At 33.8% G+C, this 21,034-nt stretch overlaps 1 protein-coding gene across 6 annotated transcripts in view; it reads left to right on the top strand.

Moving 5' to 3' along the window:
• RAPGEF6 (Rap guanine nucleotide exchange factor 6) overlaps positions 1-21,034 on the top strand; it is a 202,344-nt gene that overhangs the window by 85,315 nt on the left and 95,995 nt on the right. For all 6 annotated transcript variants that reach the window (XR_012069590.1, XR_012069596.1, XR_012069598.1 and 3 more), the window contains one exon: positions 19,454-19,585. Coding sequence is in view for 2 of the 6 variants with exons in the window: in XM_006212844.4 (XP_006212906.1) it covers positions 19,454-19,585 (132 nt within the window). In the remaining 4 variants the exon portion in view is untranslated. The remainder of the gene's footprint in view (positions 1-19,453; positions 19,586-21,034) is intronic.

A 21,034-nucleotide genomic window follows, 5' to 3' on the forward strand; every position in this document is an offset into this window, starting at 1 on the left:
CTGGTGCAGAAGTTATCTACGTATGAGGTATGTCCTTCATTTAATAATTTTTCTGCAGGCTCACTGCAAACGTTTTGAGCTAATCTGATTTGCCTGTCTCGGCTAGTCTCTCGTCCAGAATATATTTTTATCAACCATGCATAACTTTTTCGGTTGAACATAACTTAAATAATTTTATTCCATATTTTTGTATCTTATTTGGTATATATTGTCTAAACATAAGCCTTCTCCTCCAGGGAACCATTATCTCATCGATTATGATATCTGGACACAGTGAAAAAAGTTTTTTAGTAACTTTAGTCAAAGCATTAATCTATGGTAGTATTTTTCCAAGCCTATCACCTCTTTAAATCGTTTCATTATTTGCAGAGTGCAAATCTGGTAATAATTCAAAATGATTACAAGACATTATGGTACACAGCAATGTGGAATTTTAAAGGGGATCTTTTGACCAATATTTAGTCATAGATATTGGTTTCACTAGACCCATCCAAATTAGAAGAGCAAGGAATTTTTTAATTTCTTCAGAAATATGTTTCCATTTCTTTATTTGACTATATTTTGTATTTAGATGTTGAAGTAGTTTTTGTTCCACATATCTGTTTAACTCCTTTACTGGAAGGTTTATTTCTTTGTCTAAAAATAGTGAGAGAACTTCACCCGGACTAATATCATGAGGTAATTCTGTCAGAAGTCCACTTTTTCCTGTGAATATAAACGACTTTTGTCTGCCAGTGAACTCTTTCCACTGAGTACTGTCCAGTGCGCCATCATCATCATCATCTGTTTCTTCCTCTTCTTCTACAACTGATTGTTCTAAAACCTCCTCAGTTTTTTCAACTTAAGTATCATCTTTCTCCTCGTTCTCTGAGCTTGAACTTGAGAACATTTATGTATCTTCTGACATGGATCACTTCATCGTCACTACTAGTGTTACTTTGAACTGTATTTTTACATTGCCTGATAACATGGTAAGGATATGAAAAGTCACAGAGCGATACTTGAAAGATGTGTAGACTTTGAAACACAGAATAAAACTGCCAAGCTGTCGAACAGAGCACACAAATGAAAAGAGTACCATTCTAAACAACTGCTTATCTATTGGTTCTAATCGGGTCATATATCACTCTTGAGCTAACACATATCAAAGTAACGCCACAGCTTTCCAGACTATTCCATTACTTGGATTTATTCTGTGTAGAATAATGACATTCCAAGGAGAAATAAAGCTCTGAAGAGGCTGAAAAGTTTAAAGAATTTTTTTTAAAAACAATTCCTGTTATGTTGGGAGAACAAATAGGTTAATTATAAGCACATATATTGTTAGTGCGTCACACTGTGGTGAAGTGTGAATTTGGGCCCCGCAAGAAACCCAGTTCACAGTGGACAGTCTTAAGACCCTCAGTCCCTGCGTCATGTGTGGGAAGTGAACTAGCTACTAAGTCCCTTTTAACTACAAACTGCCAACTTCTTGCTGTGTCCACATGGTGGAACAGGGCTAGGAAGCTCTCTGGGGCATTTTTGTGAGGGCCCTAATCCCAATCCCAGAGCCCTCGTGGCCTAATCACCTCCCAAATGCATTACCTCATAATACCATCGTTTTGGAAATCAGTATCTCAACATAGGAATTTGGGAGGGACACAGACATTCAGAACATAACAGCACCAGTGAGCAAATAATTTAAACATTCAAGTCAAAATGGAGGAAGTATAAACACTCTTGTTGCATATATTATCAGAATTTCAAGGTCTGACTGCTAAAGTCATAGTCACTGATTAAGTCACTGTCAGCAATTTGAACTTTATTTTATTTGTGGACTTGATGGATTCTGATTGTGATTATATTTTGTGTTTGGTAAATACTTGTAGAATGAAAGGATGAGTGAATAAACAGTTTTCTATCACTTTTAAAGTAAGGGAGATTATGTAGCTGGAGACTTTGCCAGTCTTAATTGTGTATGACAGTGAGTGCTGATCAGAATGCTACTGAGAAATTTGGAGCCGAACCTCTGAGAATCTGCAGCTTTTCAGTGTTGGTTGGTTGTCCTCTCACACTACTGCAAGCCAGACTGTTCTCTTCAGTTCTATTCTTTATAGTGTTTTGTACCTTAAAAACTGAAGAGGACTCTTCTTTTTTTATTCATGAGTATCTAGCATCTCCTAGGAGAATTCTGCTTCTCATTTCTCTTCTGGGAAATAATGTAGAATTCTCAGTAGAAAGTCTTGTACCTAGTTACAGGGCCATGAGTCCACAAATGGACAGAGACAAATCAAAGGAGTGATACTGTGATCAAACTAAGTAGGACAAATGCCTGCCTAGAGTAGATTTTTAAAAAATTTTTTGTGGAAAAAAATGCTAACTGTAGAAATGTAGAAAAATATAGAAGAATATTAAGGAAATAAATTTCCTATAATCCTCAAAACCAGAGATAACTAGTGTGGCTATTGATTTTTAAATGCATGTGTCTTGATTAAATCATTGAGATCTTAACTAATTTAGATAATGATGAATATTTAGTTATTTATCCTTCCTTTGTACTTCTTATGCAATTAAGTTTTCCCCTAAACATTATTTTAGTACTAATATTATGAGTATAACAAAGTATTCTCATGCGGCTTCCAGTTTTTCTTCTGTTACAACTTGTATGAATAAATCTGTATGTGACTGTGATGTTTTTCCTTAGGATTGATCCATAGGGTTTGAAAATTGATAGATAAATATTATAGTACTAGAAAATGCACTTATTTAAATTAGAGAAGTGATATGAAGATACTTTCTAATGTAATCCATGAATTTACAGATGGAGACCGTATTCTCAACAGTTTAATTTTTTAAATTAAAGATTTCTTTTTTCAATCATGTTTACATATCTAGATACAGATATGTATTTTATTGAGCAAATCTTGATTTTTTGGTAAAAAATAATACATTATTTTAAAACTTTACAGTAGGTTTGCATATAGTGTGTAGCATACTTGACTGATTATTGTATATTCAGAGTTTATTTTTTTGTTTGTATGTGAGTTAGTGAAAAATGCCTGATACAACTGCACAATGTAGGGAGAAGTAGAAGCATGGTGGTGCCTTTTTATTGTTCCTTCGGTTTCACTTGTTCTAATTATAGAAGCTTACATCACCTTAGTTGATGATGAAGGCTTCCCTCTCCCTCTTTGCCTTTTCTTCCTCCATCAGTCCCTAAGGATAGATCATATTTCATACTGCATATGTGTCCTGCTGGTGGCTCTGACAGGATTTTCAAAAGCGTGGTGCTGATCATTTAGTGGACATAGATGACAGTGTACTTCAGCACACTGTTTCTTACAGAATAGGAAGAGAGTGTTAGTACTCTGGCTTCCCTTTCTTCAGAAAGGATGAGAAATACATTGGATGCAGTTTGAAAGCAGAAATTCCAGAGGGGCACCAGTAATTAGAGTTAACCATGTCTGATAACTACAAGGATGCATTTCAGATGTTCAAGTTAAGCAAGGGGTTGGGGGAGGAATAGAAAAGCTTGCTATGATCCTTTAAAAGGGATTGTATGTTACCTCTGACATGGTAGAGTGTCATTTATTTGTTCATTTTCCAAAACAGTTAAAAGTATTTTTCCTACGTAAATCAGTACATTTAACAGTTTATATTTCAGAGATTAAATGCTTACAACTAAAATGCAGAAATTAATGGACTGCTTGTTTTATTTTGTAAAACTACATAATTTTCCTTTTGTTCCTCACCTTCTTTTGAGTTTGGCTTCTTTAAATTATGATTATATTATTTCTCTGTGCAAATGGGGAATAAACTGTATGACTCTGCCTGAGATTATTACAAACCAGGTTTTTATTAATATTGGGGTTTTTTTTTTGCTTTTCATAATGTCTGGAATGTAAATCTTCTGATATCTTACCTTAATCTATGAGGATTTTTTTTCGTCTTTCAGTGATGTTACTTAATGAAAAAAGATACATTTATAGATTATAAATCAATAAAAAAATATTTAAAAAATACATTTATAGTTTACTAACTGTTAAAACCTCATTGGCTTTCTATACAAGATGATTTCAGATGTTCTGCTTTGTCTTTTTGTTTAGAAATAATTTATAGTTATATTTTATATTAGTTTATATATTTATAAAATAAATATATAAAATAATTCAATTATTTATATAGCATTTACATTTTTATAAAAATGTATAATGGTTTGAAGCTTTACAAAGCCAGCATACATTGATTGCTTTATTTGTTAGTAGTTTGAAAGACCTTTTTAAACCTAAAGATTTCATCAGTATGCCTTAGCATCACAGTATTTCATATTCAGAGGAAATGCATTCTTAAATGATTGTCCTTTGGTGTAGATTCCTAGTAATGTGTTGATCAGGGCATTCCCCTTTGTTGCAGTTACTTCATTTGAATTGGTGAGAATATGAAATGGAGATCACAAGAAAATTTTTAAAGTACTGGAAGTGAAAAATCATTTATTCACATAATCATGTATTTTAGTTATTTGATAAATTACTGACTTCAAAATATGTTTTTTTTTTTTGTTCAGTAAGTAAGAGAGTAGTCATTATTTCTGAAGACACAATGTGGTATAGTGTATCATCAGAGTGGTGGTGGGTTCACCTGCTCAATATAGAATTTGGCCTGTTTGTTTCTTTCATGGTATTGTTGCACGGAGAGATTTTGCATGCTAGGCTTACCATACAATTCGCTAGAACGGCAGATTCTATGAGATGATTGGTAGAACAAGGAAAAGGATGAGGTCATCTTCACTTACAGGCCAATCTAAAGGAAAAGAGAGTTTGTTCTTTTGTGGTGGTGTTTGCTACAGTAGTTCTAACATATAACATTAGTGGATTGCATTTCATACACAGGGCAGAGGTTTTTTTTTCTTTTTTTTTTTAAGCAGCTAAGAGGTGCTGTCTGTCTTGCTCAGCTTGAGGTCCTCCTTTGTGTGCTATCAGCATGATTTATAAAAAGGAGGAAAGATGCCCATTAGGATTTTGCTTTTTTCATTTGGTTGTAACTTATCCTGTTGGTACTGTATGTGAATATAATGATTGTCTGGCATTGAAACTGAAATGTTCTTAAGTCATGCTAATGTTTGTGTACAGAATGCTCGTCTTTTAGGAAGTTATCTTTAGGAAATGTTTGGTTTCATTTACACACAAGGTGCCTACTGTCATTTTTCCATTTTTAAAAATGAGTGTTAAAATTAGATTTTAGTTTATTCTTGAATGCTTAACATTTTGTTGAAATTCCAACCTATTGTAGTTTATTTAAATTAATTAAATGGAAAAAAATACATTGGTACTTGAAAATCAACCTGTGCATATTTTCCATATCTTAGGTTTATAAATTAGTCATTGTTATTTGTTTTTCTTAGAATTAATTTTATATTTAAATATGTATTTTGTGTATTTTTTGAAATTTTCTCAGAAAGCAAATAATGGTTAAGTTTTATGGATACCCAAGTTTATAAATGATCACTTACTGTGAAAGTGTGACTTGTCTTTTATTCAGTGTAATACTTAATTTTTCTAAAGTCATTTCTAGTCTTATAAGTAGTAGCATAATTCAGAGTGGCAATGTAGTGTTGTTCAGAAAAGTGAATATACTTTGCCCAGAGGTATTGAAAAACTATTTATTTATTTGGTTTTTTGTTTGTTTGTTTTTGGCTAATGACACGATATTTCTCTCTCTGACAGTCAGTAGAGTCCTTTGTAATAACACCTGTCTCTCGTGTAATTTAAATTTCTCCTCTAAGGTGCATACCTTTTCCCCTCAAAACAGTGGTAGATGAATAAAGCAAGATAGTTTTATTACTTTGATATATTCATTGATGTTACTCTCATAATTTTGCTGCCTGGAGGCATACTGACTGTATTTTGCCATTGGAAACTATGTTTTACTTGGACTGTTGGGAGGCACCATTACAAACCTTTAGTGTAAACTCTTTGTGGGAGTGTCTATCTACATTAGATACCTTGTGGCAGAATCTTGAAGACTAAGAAGGGTACTAGAGGAATTGTGTTTTTAGTTTGGACAGGGTGTGTGGTAAGAAAGAAATTTTTTTCCTGTTATTTTTGTAGAAAAATGGTATTTCATTTTAGTCCAAGCTCAGTTTGAAGCAGGTTGAATCATTTTCCTTCTGATTCCTTCTGAATTTTACTTCCATTCCAGTCTCTTTCTAGGAATTTAGTGTTGGGCTGTATGTAGGAAGGTACCATATTGCATAGAATATTCTTCCTTAGAGGGATTAGTGCATGCTGCAAGTCAGCTGTTGTGCCTGTGGGTTTTTTTTCTTCTCAGCTATCCTCTGCAAAATGAAATTCTGTTGTTTTCATTTAAATTTGCTATTTACATACAAATCTTAGTATCAGTTTGATATTTTTAATGTTAATTTAAGGTGGTCTTGAAGATTATACCTTTCCAGAAGTTATTTGATAAATAAGTTTTGCAAGCAGAAACCCATGAAATATTAGTAGTGTTATGAATGAATACATATGTGACATCTGAGAACTAGTCTGCCTTCTGCTTTTGCAGTGCAGGAGTGTCTTACCAGAGCTAATTATTTTCCCTTGGGAGGACAATACTCTGTTAAATTTGAATAATAATGTTAGGAAGTGTGGCATCCCAAATAAAGCAGTCTATCAGTGCATGGAAGTAAAAATCAAAGAGATTTTAAAAACTGAAATAGATGCTTAAGCCATTTTTTTTTTTCTTACAGAATTTAGCTTGCTGACATGTCTCACAGAAGGGTGTGTGTGTTTTCAATAAATTGCTCTTGGGGCTGCATCTGCAGATACAGTAGCCAATTGATCTAATGCAGTTTCTGAAGGCTTTCTATACAGGTGATGTCATCCTTTTAGCTCTATTCTCCTCCCACTCTCTTTCCTTCTTATTAGATATTTCATCTTACTGCAGAGCATAGAATCAATAGGAGCTTCTCCTTAGGGAGCTGCTGTGAAACAGGCAAGGACAGTAGGAATTAGGACACTAACATACAGTCTTGCTTTAGCAGAAGATGTAGTGTTTTTGTATGATATCATAAATTTTCAACCAGAAAAGCCAGACTTAGATCAGCACTACTGTCTTACTGATGCATTAGAACAAGAAGCAGTGCTGCAGAGCTGTAAATAGTGCATTTGAAAAGAGAAATTTTTAATTTTGGAGATTCTCAGGCATTCTACAGAACAAACCTGTTAGAGCATATATCTTCTAACTACCATTTGCTCAACGGTTGATTTTTTTTTTTTTTGAACCTCTGGTGATTAACAATATAAAGAAGAAACTTTCATCTTAAGGATACAATGTTCTGGTTTGCTTCTGATGCAGAAGAATTACTGCAGTGTTTACTCTACAGAATGAAATAAGTTGAAGAAAAGAAAGCTGTATTACAGAGAGGAAAGGTTTCTCAGAATTCAGGAACACAGATTTGGTGCATGTTGCCTTATTTGCTTTGATTCATACTGTATTAACTGTTGTGTTACCACACTGTGTGCATGTCTGTGCCAGGTGCCTGAGGAAGCATGTGTATGTCTGTGTGTTCTAAGCCAGAAATATAAACATCTTGCTTTACTGTAATTTGCTTGTTAAAAGTGAACATTTTGATGAAAACTGTTGCAGTTATTTAGAAGCTAAATTCTAAGCTACTGAAAGCTCCTGATTTCAGTTTGAAAGGGATTTGGAGAAGCTGTTTTTACACTGCAGTTTACACTGCAAATGGTGCATGATTTGTAAAAAAAGAAACTTAGAATTTTGTCAACATACTCATCGGTGTGGGTCTGGTTTGAAAAGGAAACTATCCTTTCCAGCTCAGGAAATGGCTTTTCTTGTTCGCTGTTATGCCAATTGTCTTCAGCCATGGGCCTCCAAAGTAAGTAATTGTTTTTTTTTTTTCTTTGAGATTGATATTATCTAGCTGTTACATTCAAGTCCTATTTTGAATTGCAAATAAGCTTTATTGTACTATTATATTTTCCAAACTTTAAAAAATAAGAACTGTAAAGCAATCTAAAAAGCTCAACCTCATGGCCATTTTGTTTTTCAGTTTAAAGGAATCTCTGAACTATTCTAATGTACCTGATAGAGAATTTTAAAAATACTTTCTTAATAATCTACAGACTTAAAATGCAATACATTTGAAATGTACTGTCTTCGGACTGAATCATCATTTGTTTATGGCTATTTCTGTACTTCCCTGTGATCTTACTCTTACTTGAATGTATTGTATTTACTCACTTCCTTAAATGGTATATTTAGCTATGCTAGTCTCATCTATAGTCATAGGACGTTTTTCACTGATAGGGTACTGTCAAGTAAATTATTGAATTACATTATTTTATGAAGACTGGGTAATAATTCTTAAGCAGTGAAATAATAAGAAAATATTATGAAAAGCAGTTACAAGAAAATATTTTAATAATGTTCCTTTTATTTTCAAAATAGTAGTAAGTGAACCATTAGTAGCTTGAAATTGCTTAAGATCATCTGTTATACTTGTCATTTTAAAACAAACATATTAACTCACAGAAATGCAAAATGCTACACAACAGGATATGCTTGGTTTTAGGAAAGTATAAAGTGTGATTTAATAAATTGTATTGTTCATAGTGGCTTTTTATATAGATCTAGAATTTGAGTCCACTTATCTTTCCTGTTATATAAATTTCAAAACAGAAGTGTGAATTTTTAGTTGTGTTTTAGTAAACATTTTAATTGTAACATTGGCTGTGTTAAGATTTCTTTATGGTCCTGTTGAATAGAGACAGGCACCATACAAGCATTTCTTAGGATGAGCTGAAATCATGTCTTTGTTTAAAGATTGTCCTATTGATGGTGACTAAGGAAGAAATACTATGATAGCATCATGGTGTACTGTTTATCTGAAAGGTAGCTCATTGGATGTCTTTCTTAAAGGCACCTTCTGGAAGAACTTTTAAATTCACTGTCCATTTGGCAAACTGCTGATTAAAATATAAAGAGATGGGAAGAAGCCTAGGTACACGCTTCGTTTGTACTATTATCTAGTAAGGCGTGGATGGTCTCTTTAGTGGAAATGCCACCTGTGGGATCCTATGGATTGCTGATGCTTGGCACTGAGGTTTAAAACAACATATAGAAGGGGAATAGATGAGACCAGGTTTAAAAAAATTCAAAGGAAAGAATGAGATATAGGAGTTGTTCTTTAGAATACTAACAAAAAATAGCCTTTGGGTGTACCGGTATCCAACTTTTGATTAAAGGTTTAACAAGTGTGGAAGAGCCAAAGAGGATTTTAAATACCAGATTTTTTAAGGTTCCATTAAATGCCTACAGATATTATCTGAGCAGCATGTTGTGATTTGTACTTTACTGTGTAGATTAAGTATTTATAATAAAGTACATGTTTCCTCCCCTATCCCTTCCATGTTACTATTAATAAAATTTTAACTGTGGCTTGTGATTAAGCATATTAAGTTGGTGATTAACTTTTAATACTTGCTACTTTGGTTTTCTTTCTTTTTTTTAACTTTTTTTTATTGATTTATAATCATTTTACAATGTTGTGTCATACTTTGGTTTTCTAATACATCTATTACTGACCTTACTTATTAGTTTGTTTTTGCCCATACTGCTACTTTGATTTCATTACTTCTGAATTCATTTAGTTTATTTTTTTTCACTTTTTTTTAATTGAAGTATAGTCAGTTTACAAAGTTGTGTCAGTTTCTGGTGTATAGCACAATGCTTCTTCAGTCATACATGAATATACATATATTTGTTTACATATTCATTTAGTTTCTTGGTAAAATAAATAGTTCTAGCAGCAATGTTCAAAATGCTTTCTTTTATATTTACCCTTCAAATAATTCTTTAGATTTATTATTTTTATATAGAACTAAAGTCTTTTCCCTGTAGCACTTTGAAAAAGTTAATGTGCTTTCTTCCAGCATCCAACATTGGTGATGAGAAGTCTGGGATTCTTGTAATTGTTCCTGTGTTAAGTAATCTCCTTTTCTTCTTATTGGTTGTTAGTTGTGTCAAATTTGCTTCAATTTGTTTTATTTTTTATTCTTGGTGCCGTAAAGTTTTACCATGGATTATCTAACTTTTTGTTTTGTTTCCCCTTCTTGGCTGTTGAAAATCTCTCTTAAGATGAAGATTCCCATTTGTCTTCAGTTGTGAGAAATTTGGTGTTTTTTTTGTTTGTTTGTTTGTTTGTTTTTGGTTTTTTTTTCTTGAAAACTGCAAGTCTTTTTCTCTTGTCACTCCTGGTATTGGAACCCTGGATCTGTCCATTTGTTTCATACTTTTTTCTCACTCGGTGCATTCCCAGTTTGATATTCTGGCTTATTAACTCATTCTGCATTTGTGACCAACTGCTGTCCTGCTATTTATCTTTTAAATTTCTAAATTGAATCATTGTTACTTATTTCTGAAATCTCTTAAGTGATGCTTTTTCACAACCACCCTTTGGAATAACTTGTATTCACTTTATGGATCCTATTTTTCATCATTTTCATATTAGGTCTTTCTTCAAGTTTAGATTTTTCTCTTTCGTTGAATTTTGTTGTTGTTGTTTTCTTTCAGACAGTTGCTTTTCTTGAGTGATTCTTAGTTGAGAGCTCACCTTCCTGGTCTGTTACGGTGCTTGCCCTAAGTGATTGTTGACTGGATGGAGGAGGCATTACCCCTTTGACTTCCCGTTTCCTTCTTTAGATGCTCCTACAGTCACTGACCTAGGAAGTGCTTCCTTTCTCACTTTTACTCACAGCTACATCTATAGGTAATTTCTTGACCCCTACCTCACTTGACCTATCTGCAAAATTTGACACAACTGATCACTTCTTCCTTCTTGACATTGTTTCTTCAGAGTAAAAGTCATCCGAGACTTGCTGGACAGTGTGTGATCTCTTCCCTTTCCCTTATCTTCTGCTCCCTTTCTCCTTGTTCCCTCCAACCTACTTTGGTTTCCTTGCTTGTCCTCAGACTTACCAGGCATTCTTAAAACTGATTGCCTCTTTTCTCAACAATTCTATTTGCACTTTTAACAAACTCACTATTAGTGCAAATATTGATTGAAAGCTGCTCTGTGGTTTTAAAAATGTTAAAGTGGGGAGAAATCTGTCTTAGAATTGAAAAACTCTAATACTTGTTGAGTTATTTAAATGTCCCTGCCCCAGCCCTCATCTTTTAGTAAAAATGAGTTGGGAATACATATTTCCTCTGTAATTTCACATGCCTCAGGCACAGTAGTGGTTGATGTGTATACCCAAGGCTCCAGTGATTAAATGTAGCTATTTCCTTTATGACTTTTGAGAAATTTAGACTACCTCCATAAAACAGGCTCCAGACTGCTTTTGGGGACTTAGGGTGTATTTTTAACTCTCTCTCCCTGTTAGCTGATACTACTGTGGTATGTCACTCTGTCTAGTCCTAGAAGCTCCTTTATAATTCTGGTGACTTGCTTTTGATTTCATAAGGCCTCCGTCTTTTTGTGCCTTGACTAATGTTTCCTGTCTCCCATATGTATGATTTTCTTCCATTTCGTCTTCTTTGCTTCTAGAGTAATGTTTTTCAAAAGCATATTTCTTCCATTTATTTTCATGCTTAAAACTTTTCTAGTACAAGAAATCTAAGCATCCCAAAATGCTATAACTGGCCCTTCATCTCTCGTATCTTCCTATATACATCCCTACCTGAGCTACATGGGTTTACTTATTGTTTCCTGAATGCATCATGCTTATTCAAGCCTGTGACCTAATATTGTTCAACAGAAATGTAATGTGAATTACGTATGTAATTTTAAACCTTTTGGTAGCCATATTTTAAAAATTTAAGGTAAAATTTATGTGATAATGTGTCCAGTAAGTTTTCTTCAATATGTAGTAAAAATACAGTAATTATTAATGAAATATTTACTTTAAAAAAAACCTAAATCCAGATTTGCATTTTGTATTTGACAGCATGTCTCAGTTTGACTAGCCACGCTTCAAGTTCTCAGTAGCCCTGTGTAACCAGGGCTGTCATGTTGGATGTTACAATTCTGGGTCTCTGTCAGGACTATTTAGTACATTTAGTCTGCTCTTTACCCCTGGGGAGAATGAGATCTTCCTAGGTTGCTTTTGTTATTTTAGTATTTTAATTGTTTTTCTTAAATCTCTCAAAACCCTGATTTTTATCGCTGTTATCACTAACACCAGGTATACCCTAAGGGCTCCTTATTCAGTGATTGGGGAATTAGAACATCAAGCTTGTTAAAAATTTATTTATATTTACAGCAAATGAGTGTATAGTTATGAAATGTCTTCCTGTGAGTGGCAAACAGGAACTTACAGACTTCATAATGCGCCCAAGAATCATCTTTATTTCTTGATATTTTTAAGATTTTTGAATAAGTGATTTCTGGATACTCACAGTGCTTCTGTATCAGGCAGCTACATTTTAAAAAGCAAGTTCTAACAGTGCAATTTGGAATTTAATAGTGATCTTTGAGGAATGCTGTTCTCTTAGGAAATTGTGCAGTTTTTAAATGACTTTTGCTAATTTCTTCAGCCATTGAGCCTTTTTCCCCACAGTATGTCCATGAGTTTTATCTCCTGAAATAGTATCCCAGAGTGTGCAGTTTAGGAAGTGCTACTTCCACTGAAATACTGAATGTATCTGTGCTGAGACTTTATCTGTTCAGATATCCATGGAACCCTCCTGAGCAGCAGTGACAGTGTTTAGAAGTCAAATATTCATGCAGTTGTTCTTCGAATACTTAATGAACAGGTATTTTATGTGGGATAGGCATCACTTTGCTAGCCCTTCATTAGGTAGAAATGTGAAATGTAAATATATAACAATATGTTTATGTTTATATATAATATATATATGCGATAGGAATATATAGAGTGTGAGTACTGCATTCAAAGGATTGGAATGAAAACACAAGTATTTCACTTCCCATTCATTCCTCAGCTTCCCCTACAACTCCTTATGTTGGGAGTATATGTCGTTACCTCATTTATGTCACTTTTTACTCTGTTTCCAATGCTTGTAAGTTAAATGTTTATTATAAGCCCAACTTTGTATACCAGGTATTCAATATTTGTCATGTTCTCTCAAGGAATTCTAATAAATCTCATCTTTGAAATTTAATACTTCCATCATTACAGAAAGTTAGAATGTGTACTGTGTGTATAGCAACCCTTAGTTGCTACAGGTTACAGAATCTCAAACATTCCAGTGTTTGTGGCCACTTTTAAATAAGGTAGGAGAAAATTGCCTTAGCATATATGTGTATATATTTGTTTTCAGTTTTGAAATTTTTCAAATAATCTATTTATAGAAATAATAGGGGAATTCTTTTCCGTATGAAAATAAAACATTTCAGCTAGATGTTACAAATGAAGCTAAAATTCCTTTTGGACCACCACCCTTGATCTTTTACCTTCACTAGAGAGTGCTGCTATAGATTATCTAGTATATATTCCTCTAAATCTTTACCCCTAAACCTAGATAAGTATATACAAAGAAAATATAAAATATTATTTTTATGCTTTTAAAAAACTGAGTCATATCTTTTATATTTATCATGAAAGTTGCTTTTTAAATCAGTACATCTTGGAGTCCTATCCAGGTTTGAACATTCAGATCTCCTTTGGACCGTTGCATTGTATTTCATATTAAGCTGTATTACACTTCAGCTGTTATCCCTGCAGTACTTGTTTTATCTTTCCTTTTAACTATTACAAATATTGTTTGTAATGAATGTCCTTGTACATTCTTCCTTGTGCACCTATATGCTTCTTTAGGGTAAGTACTCAAAGAGGAATTGTTAATTTATAAGATTTATGTATTTTAAATGTAGTAAATCTTGCATTTGCTCCTCAAAGTAGCTACTTCTCAAATTACTCTCCAGGGTAGCTCTACTAATTCATAACTCCCATCAGCCACTTATGAGAATATTGTCTTCCTCCGTAGCCTTGCCCATATTTTGTATTATCAAATTTTCTTTTTGCCAGTCTGATGGGGGGGAAGTTATTTGTATTAATTTTTATTTCCCTGGTTGCTGGCCCTGTGTAACAGCCTCTTCCAGCTATTTCTTCTGCTGCTGCTGTTAAGTGGCCTCATGTTGAGATGGCAGAGCCGAGACCAAAGCAGCCTGGATATCTGGAGATCAAGACCTGTGGGATAAGTTAAAGCCATGCCTAGAGGCCATTTTATAGTTCTAATATGAGTATTTAAAAAGGCAGCAGAAAATCAAAGAGCTGCCTATAAATGGTTTCAATAATAAAGAAGACAGGATTATGTTTCAGCTCAAAAATCTCCCTCCCACTTAGTTTCTATTTTTCAGATACAAAGAAAAGATCACATCTAGGAACGAAGTAGATGGAAATGCAAAGACTGAGTATAGTTTTTAAATGACAAATGTTTGGTTGGGATGTCAGGATGGGGAAGATATTCTATATTCCAAGATTTCTATAGAGATAAGACCAAGGATAAGGAGGTAATCCATAAAAGTTAACACAGTGAATCAAACCCAGAAGAGCAAGTCTACAAATTGGCTTCATAATGATACTTCAGATGTACTGAGCGATCTTCATCCTTACTAGACCCTAAATGGCAAACATTATTTTTATCTCTACCTTACTGATAAAGAACTGGGGCAGTGAGATTAAGCAAATTGCCCCAAATCTCACACTGAAGTAAGTAATGGAATTGGAATTTAAATCCAGGTTTATCTGAGTCTGCTTCTCTCTGCAATACTTTACTTTGTGTCAGGAATTCTGTTGGTAACATAAAGATGAAAAGAGATGGTTCCTAGCTTCAAGGAGCTCCCTCTAACAGTGTAGATTAGACACAGATTTATAAGCGTACAGATCTGTTTATAATTCATAAAGAGAACAGATCTTCATATAGGAATCCTCTCAACTTCTTTATCTGATGGGAATAATAATGATGGTGATTGAAGCTAACATTTGAGTGTTCACATGTACCAAATATGTAAACTGTAGCAAATATATCCTACATGAGTTTTTACAAAGACTAATTTGAATAAGGGCTGCTGCAAATTTAAGAATAGTGAGTAAAATAAAAATGATGAATGTAATGTAGGACTAATGCTTATTAGAGCTAGGATTGCTTCTCTTATTAAATGAACTAATAGGTAAATGCTATTATTATACCCAATTTACAGATTAGGAAACCATGGTCTGGAGAACTTATGAAGGTTGCCTTTGGTCATATAGCTAGGAAATAAGGGTACCAAAATCTGAAACCCAGGGTGCCTTACTATAAATCCATTGTTCTTTCCTACTAACTTGTTTTCTGTTATCAAGCTAGAAATTCGTAACACCCAGTAGTTACTGTTTTCCTTATAACTAAGGAAACAAAGGAAGAGATTTTTCCTTCAGTAGGAATTGTTGATTTCTTAAACCTTCTCCTCTGTCGATCAGTTCATCTGCCTTTTTTCCTTTTCTTCCTGACCCCAGCCAGGGCTTAACAGCTGACTTTTCATGAGCAACCTCAGTTCACTCATCTGCCAGACTACCAGGTCTTGCAAACTTTCCTATTTTCCACACCCATTTCCTATACGTGAATTTCTGAGGTCCACTGGAGCTCACCTGTTCATAAGAACGAATGCCAAAAGTTTTATTTGGAGGCTGGGAAGGCTTCTAAGCTAACAGCTTGAATACAGACATAGATGATTAAAATACATAGTTTCTTGAAGACTATGTATACATATGAGGGAAAGATTTACATTAAGAAGGTTGCCAGGAGGGTGGAGGGTGGGAAGGGATAGACTGGGATTTTGAAATTGTAGAATAGATAAACAAGATTACACTGTATAGCACAGGAAAATATACACAAAATGTTATGATAACTCACAGAGAAAAAAATGTGACAATGAGTGTGTATATGTCCATGAATGACTGAAAAATTGTGCTGAACACTGGAATTTGACACAACATTGTAAAATGATTATAAATCAATAAAAAATGTTTTAAAAAAATAAAAAAACCTCAAAAAAAAAAGAAGAGGCTAGAGGTGGAATGTAATCAAGAATGTCAAGCTAGATATTTTGAAATTGATTCCTATAGGCAACAGAGAACTATTGTAGATTTCTGGGAAGGGCAGTAACATAAGAGCTACACTGTATGTCTCAGATGGGTTTAACCCAGCAAGGTGTATATTTTGCTGACTCAAAGTTCTCTATAGGTACAGGCAACTCTTTGAGGCAAGTGTTTTACATGCAGAGACTCAGGTTTTAATTTTTATTCTGTTTAATATTTCTAATTAATATATTAAATATTCTTTTTAAATAATTTACAATATGACTTCATTGACCTATGAGCTATTTAGAGTTTTTTTAAATAATTTCCTGATACATGATAATTTTCTAGTTATTTTTGTTACTTATTTCTGACTTATTTGCACTATGATCGTGGGATCTTCTCTGTATAATTTTAGTCTTTTGAATTTTGTTGAAGCCTGCCTTATTGTCAGTTTTCGTAAATGTTTATTTATGTGCCCTAAAGGAACGTTTATTTTATAGTTTTTTGTTGCAGTGTTCTGTGTACATACACTTTAGGTCAAGTTTGTTAATTATGTTCATATCTTCTGTATCTTTACTTTTTATTTTGATTATTCTGTCACTGAGTGATCTGAGGTAAAATTTCAGTGGCATAATTGTAGATTTATCTACTTCTACTTTTATCATTATCATTTTTTTGCCTAATACATTTTGAGGCTATGTTATTAAGTACATATCTGTTTAGTGTTGAACTTTTTATCATTATGAAATGTCCCCTTTCATTTCTACTAATGCTTTATTAATGCTTTTGCCTCACAGTGTGTCTTGTCTGACATAAATATAACTACCTAAGCTTTCTTTTAGTTTGTGTTACTATTTTATATAGTCAGTATATGTTGATTTACTCAGATCATGTTGATTTACTCAGAAATTTCCTGTTTTCATTGGTTTTCCTTCTTTTCCTGCATCTAGCAGCTTTCATTTGGAATAATTTTCTTTATTCCAGTAGATTTTCCTCATTGTATGTCTGCTGGGGTTATTTCTCCTCTTCTTTGTTTCTCTGAAAGTGACTTTATTTTGCCCATTTTGAGGACTTTTTTTACTGGGTGTAGAATTACAGCTCTTGGAAATATCACTCCATTGTCTTCAGGCTTCCAAGTTTCTCTTCTGAAGTCAGCCATCAGTTTAATTTTTGTCTTGTCATAGTAATCTTTTTTCCCAGACTTCTTTTAAGACTTCTCTGTTTTTCCTTTTTTCCCAACATTTTTACCCTGGTGTGCATAGATGTGGTTTGTCTTTTATTTATCTTGCCAGTAAATCTTAAAGCTGCTTGATCTGTGAGTTTGTATCTTTTGTCAGTTTTGGAAAAATGCTCAGCCCTCATTACCCACTATGCCTTAAATACCCTTCTGTTTCTATGACTCTGGTTATTTAGATGTTACCCTTTCACTGTATCTCCTGTTGCTCTTACCCATTCCCTCCTAGCTTCATTCTTTTTACTTTCCGTGCTTCATTCTAGGTATTTTTTTCAGACCGATCTTCATTTTTCTTTTTTTTTTTCTTAGCTCTGTCAAATTTGTTATTGAATCCGTCTGTTGACTTTTTAAATTTCCATAATTGTATTTTTCAGTTCTAGAATTTTTATGTCATTCTTTGTTAGTTTTTCTTTCTTTGCTAAAATTCTTAGTCTTTTTGGCATGACTTTTGAGCTAAGGATGATTATGTTTAAAAAAAAAAATTCAGAAAAAAAGTATACCACAGAGGTTGTATGTGGTCTGCAAAACCTAAAACACACACTCTTTGGTCTTTTAAAGAAAATGTTTGCCAGCGGGGATGATACAGCTCAAGTGGTAGAGTGCATGCTTAGCCAACCTCTCATGTATATGAAATACAGTTATTTTATAATTTGTGTCTGATACTCCATTGTTTGAAAGTTTTTCTTCACTGATGTCTAGAGTTTATTATTTCTGTTAGTTTTCATGAATGTCATTTTGTCTCTAAAGTGTCTGGATTTATTTGAGCAGTAGATACTGTGTATGCAAAATTTTTTAAATAATTTGAAACTTCAGATGGTTTTCTTTCCTGTGGTGAAGTTTTGTTTGTTTTCAGTAGCCAACTGGAGGCACTAGTAATCCTGCATAGCTTTAATACAACATGAGATGGGAGATGGGATTGAGATGATTCTAAAATGGGCATCAATTTACACTTATTTACTAGAATGTAATGTACTTTGCAGGGTGGAAATCCAAAGCATGGCCCTTCCATGCTTGGTCTTGGATTATAACTTTTGTTTCTTTAACCAGGGGCTATCAGAAGTGCTTTTCAACCTGTTTACCTCTTCTTTAAAAATCAGAGAATATTAAGAGAAAAGCAGCTTGAAAGGCCAAATTGTGTATGTGTGCATTAAAATTTTTCTGTTTATCTGAATTACAGGATTTATCATAATCAGCAGGGGAAGTTTGTGATATAGTTTTTGCGTGTGTAGTTTTTATAATTACTGTGACTTCTCTTGAGATAAGATAATTCAGGCTTGGCCATTTTGTTCTTTAGGGTATATTTAGTTTCCACTATTTACGTGTGTGTTTCTTAAATGTTTTCCTATAATAAAGTGATGAGAAACCCTGCTCTGAGAAGTAAGTAGATTTCTTTTAATGGTCCTGAGTAACAGGAAATTGCAGAGAAATTATTTGGAAAACATATCATCATATCTACTATGTAAAACTTTCACTGCTTTGGAACACAATGGGTTGTATCTTGTCTCAACTCCTATGGCATTTATTTTGTGAGACTTCTAAAAATTATGGTGTGAAATACATTGTACAGCCTGCATCCCTGATAAAAGTGTGATTATGTTAAAGATGAGGTGATGAAATCATTTCATTCTCTGTCTCTTGTATGCCTACACCTAGCACAGTTATTTATTAAATCATCTTGATTACTAACAAATTTTTTAGGGGTCAACTATCAACTAATACATTATTAAGTGAAAAGAGGCCTACTAAATTTTTGGAATATTGAATACAGTCAGCTGTTACTTAAGCCTTGGTGCCAGATACGGTACTTTAATCCAAGATATTGCTGTTTTATGCTGGTATTAGCAACCATTTTGTGTTAGTGAGGGGGAATGTGTGTGTGTGTAATAACATTCCTACCCTTTATGGTGACAACAGCTGATTTTTTTTTTTTTTGTAGAAAGAGGCCAAGGTTTTCCTCTGAAATACCATTACTCATGGTAATCTCTTTTGAAGACTGCTCAGTGGGCTCCCACTGTAGGCTTGCCTATTAGAATACTAATTGGATTCTTATCTTTTCCTAAGAGTGGAGAATTTAGAAGTGAGGTTGCACATAAATGTAGAGAGAACGAAAGATTTGTTGCAGAAGTTACAGTGTGTCAAGAACTCATCTAAAGATAATGTTTGGTATTTAGATTATCTTAAATTATTTTTTCTTCAGCTTCCAGCCGATCTTACCAAGATGCACATCGCTGACAACCCTCACCCACAGGTGACTCATGTGTCTTCTAGTCAGTCTGGTTGTAGCATTGCCAGTGACTCTGGGAGCAGCAGTTTATCTGATATCTATCAGGTAATACCTTAGGAGTTTAGATGCTGTGCATATGGCTTTTTTATTCTGTCACATACCTTGTGCTTATGCCTTAGGTGATCATGTATCTTTTAATTAGGGTGTGAAATTCCGACATAAGGTCTTTGCGAAAATATGCTTTATTTACTGTTTCAGATTTACAGGTATAATAAAAGAGGTGATCTGTCTTTTGAGGGTGATTAAATATGATCTAGCAGTGTATGGATATAGTGTTCTTTTTAATTTTTTTATCCAAGTGAGTCTGTATTTAATATGTAATGTTTGTGTTCATAAAAAATAGATCTTGAAACCACTGACCTTAAACTTATAAAAATGTTAATTTTTATAATAATTGACTATATAAATCTTCTTTGAAGAAAATTAGAGTTGCCTTTGTATTGTAAAGACACTGTTAAACTTTGTAGTTGCCACATTTAAAAAGTAAAAGGAAACAGGTAAAATTAATTTTAATATCTTTTATTGAACACAATATATCCAGATATTCTCATTTCAGCATGTAATCAATGTTTAAAAATTATGAGTTACTTTATTTCTCCATACTAAGTCTTCAGAAGCCAAAGTTTAATACAAATTTATAGCATATCTAAATTCAGACAAGCCACGTCTCAAATGCCACATGTGGCTAGTGGCTGCCATGTAGTACTGATCTCTTGAAATAGAATCATTGTCTGAGGAAAACGTGTTAAACTGATTGTATTTGAGTTACCCAGATTCAGCTGTTTGACAAAAATCAGCATTCCTCTGTTAAGGGGAATTTGTAGGCAGATGTGAAATGCAAAAAACCCCTCGATTTTTGGTTTATGCAAGGCTTTTCTCTACAGAGGTTGTTTCTGTGGTCATGCCATGTATATCCCCTTGTTTCACATTTTATAGTAGACAGAACAGGAATTTTTACAAAGTAAAGCTGCAAACAGTGCAGTGGTTCTGGGGCCACTTACTTTGCTCCTATAGTTGTTGGGCTTTGTGCATTTCACCTCTCCCGAAAAGAAATACTTTGTGAAAGAAATTAGAGTTGTTGCATACCTTAAAGTCAGAATAGAGCTGTGCTTCTCTGGACTCTGTGTTTTTCTTAGTGAAGAACCCGGAGGAAGATTGACCCTGAATTAATGAAATTCAGGGATATGCCTATAGATTTCTTTCAAGATAAGTGGGAATATCTAGACCTTGCTAAGAAGGATAGGTTGTAAAGCAGAGATGTGTTGTTGACGACCTATACATACCTGGTCTCACTAGTATATCCATCTCTAACCCAGATATGATGATATGGTCATCTTTTTGGAGCAAGGAACAGAGCCCTGTATGGTTGTAAGGAAAGGGACAAGGAAATAGTGCACAGATTGAAGTTCAGGATCACTCGGAAAGGCCTATGGTTTATTCCTGAACAAAAAGATGGGGTCCTGTATCTTTGGCAAGATCCTGGAGGAGCTTCTG

The sequence above is a fragment of the Vicugna pacos genome, chromosome 3 (genome assembly GCF_048564905.1).
Source record: "Vicugna pacos chromosome 3, VicPac4, whole genome shotgun sequence".
Lineage (NCBI taxonomy): Eukaryota > Metazoa > Chordata > Mammalia > Artiodactyla > Camelidae > Vicugna > Vicugna pacos.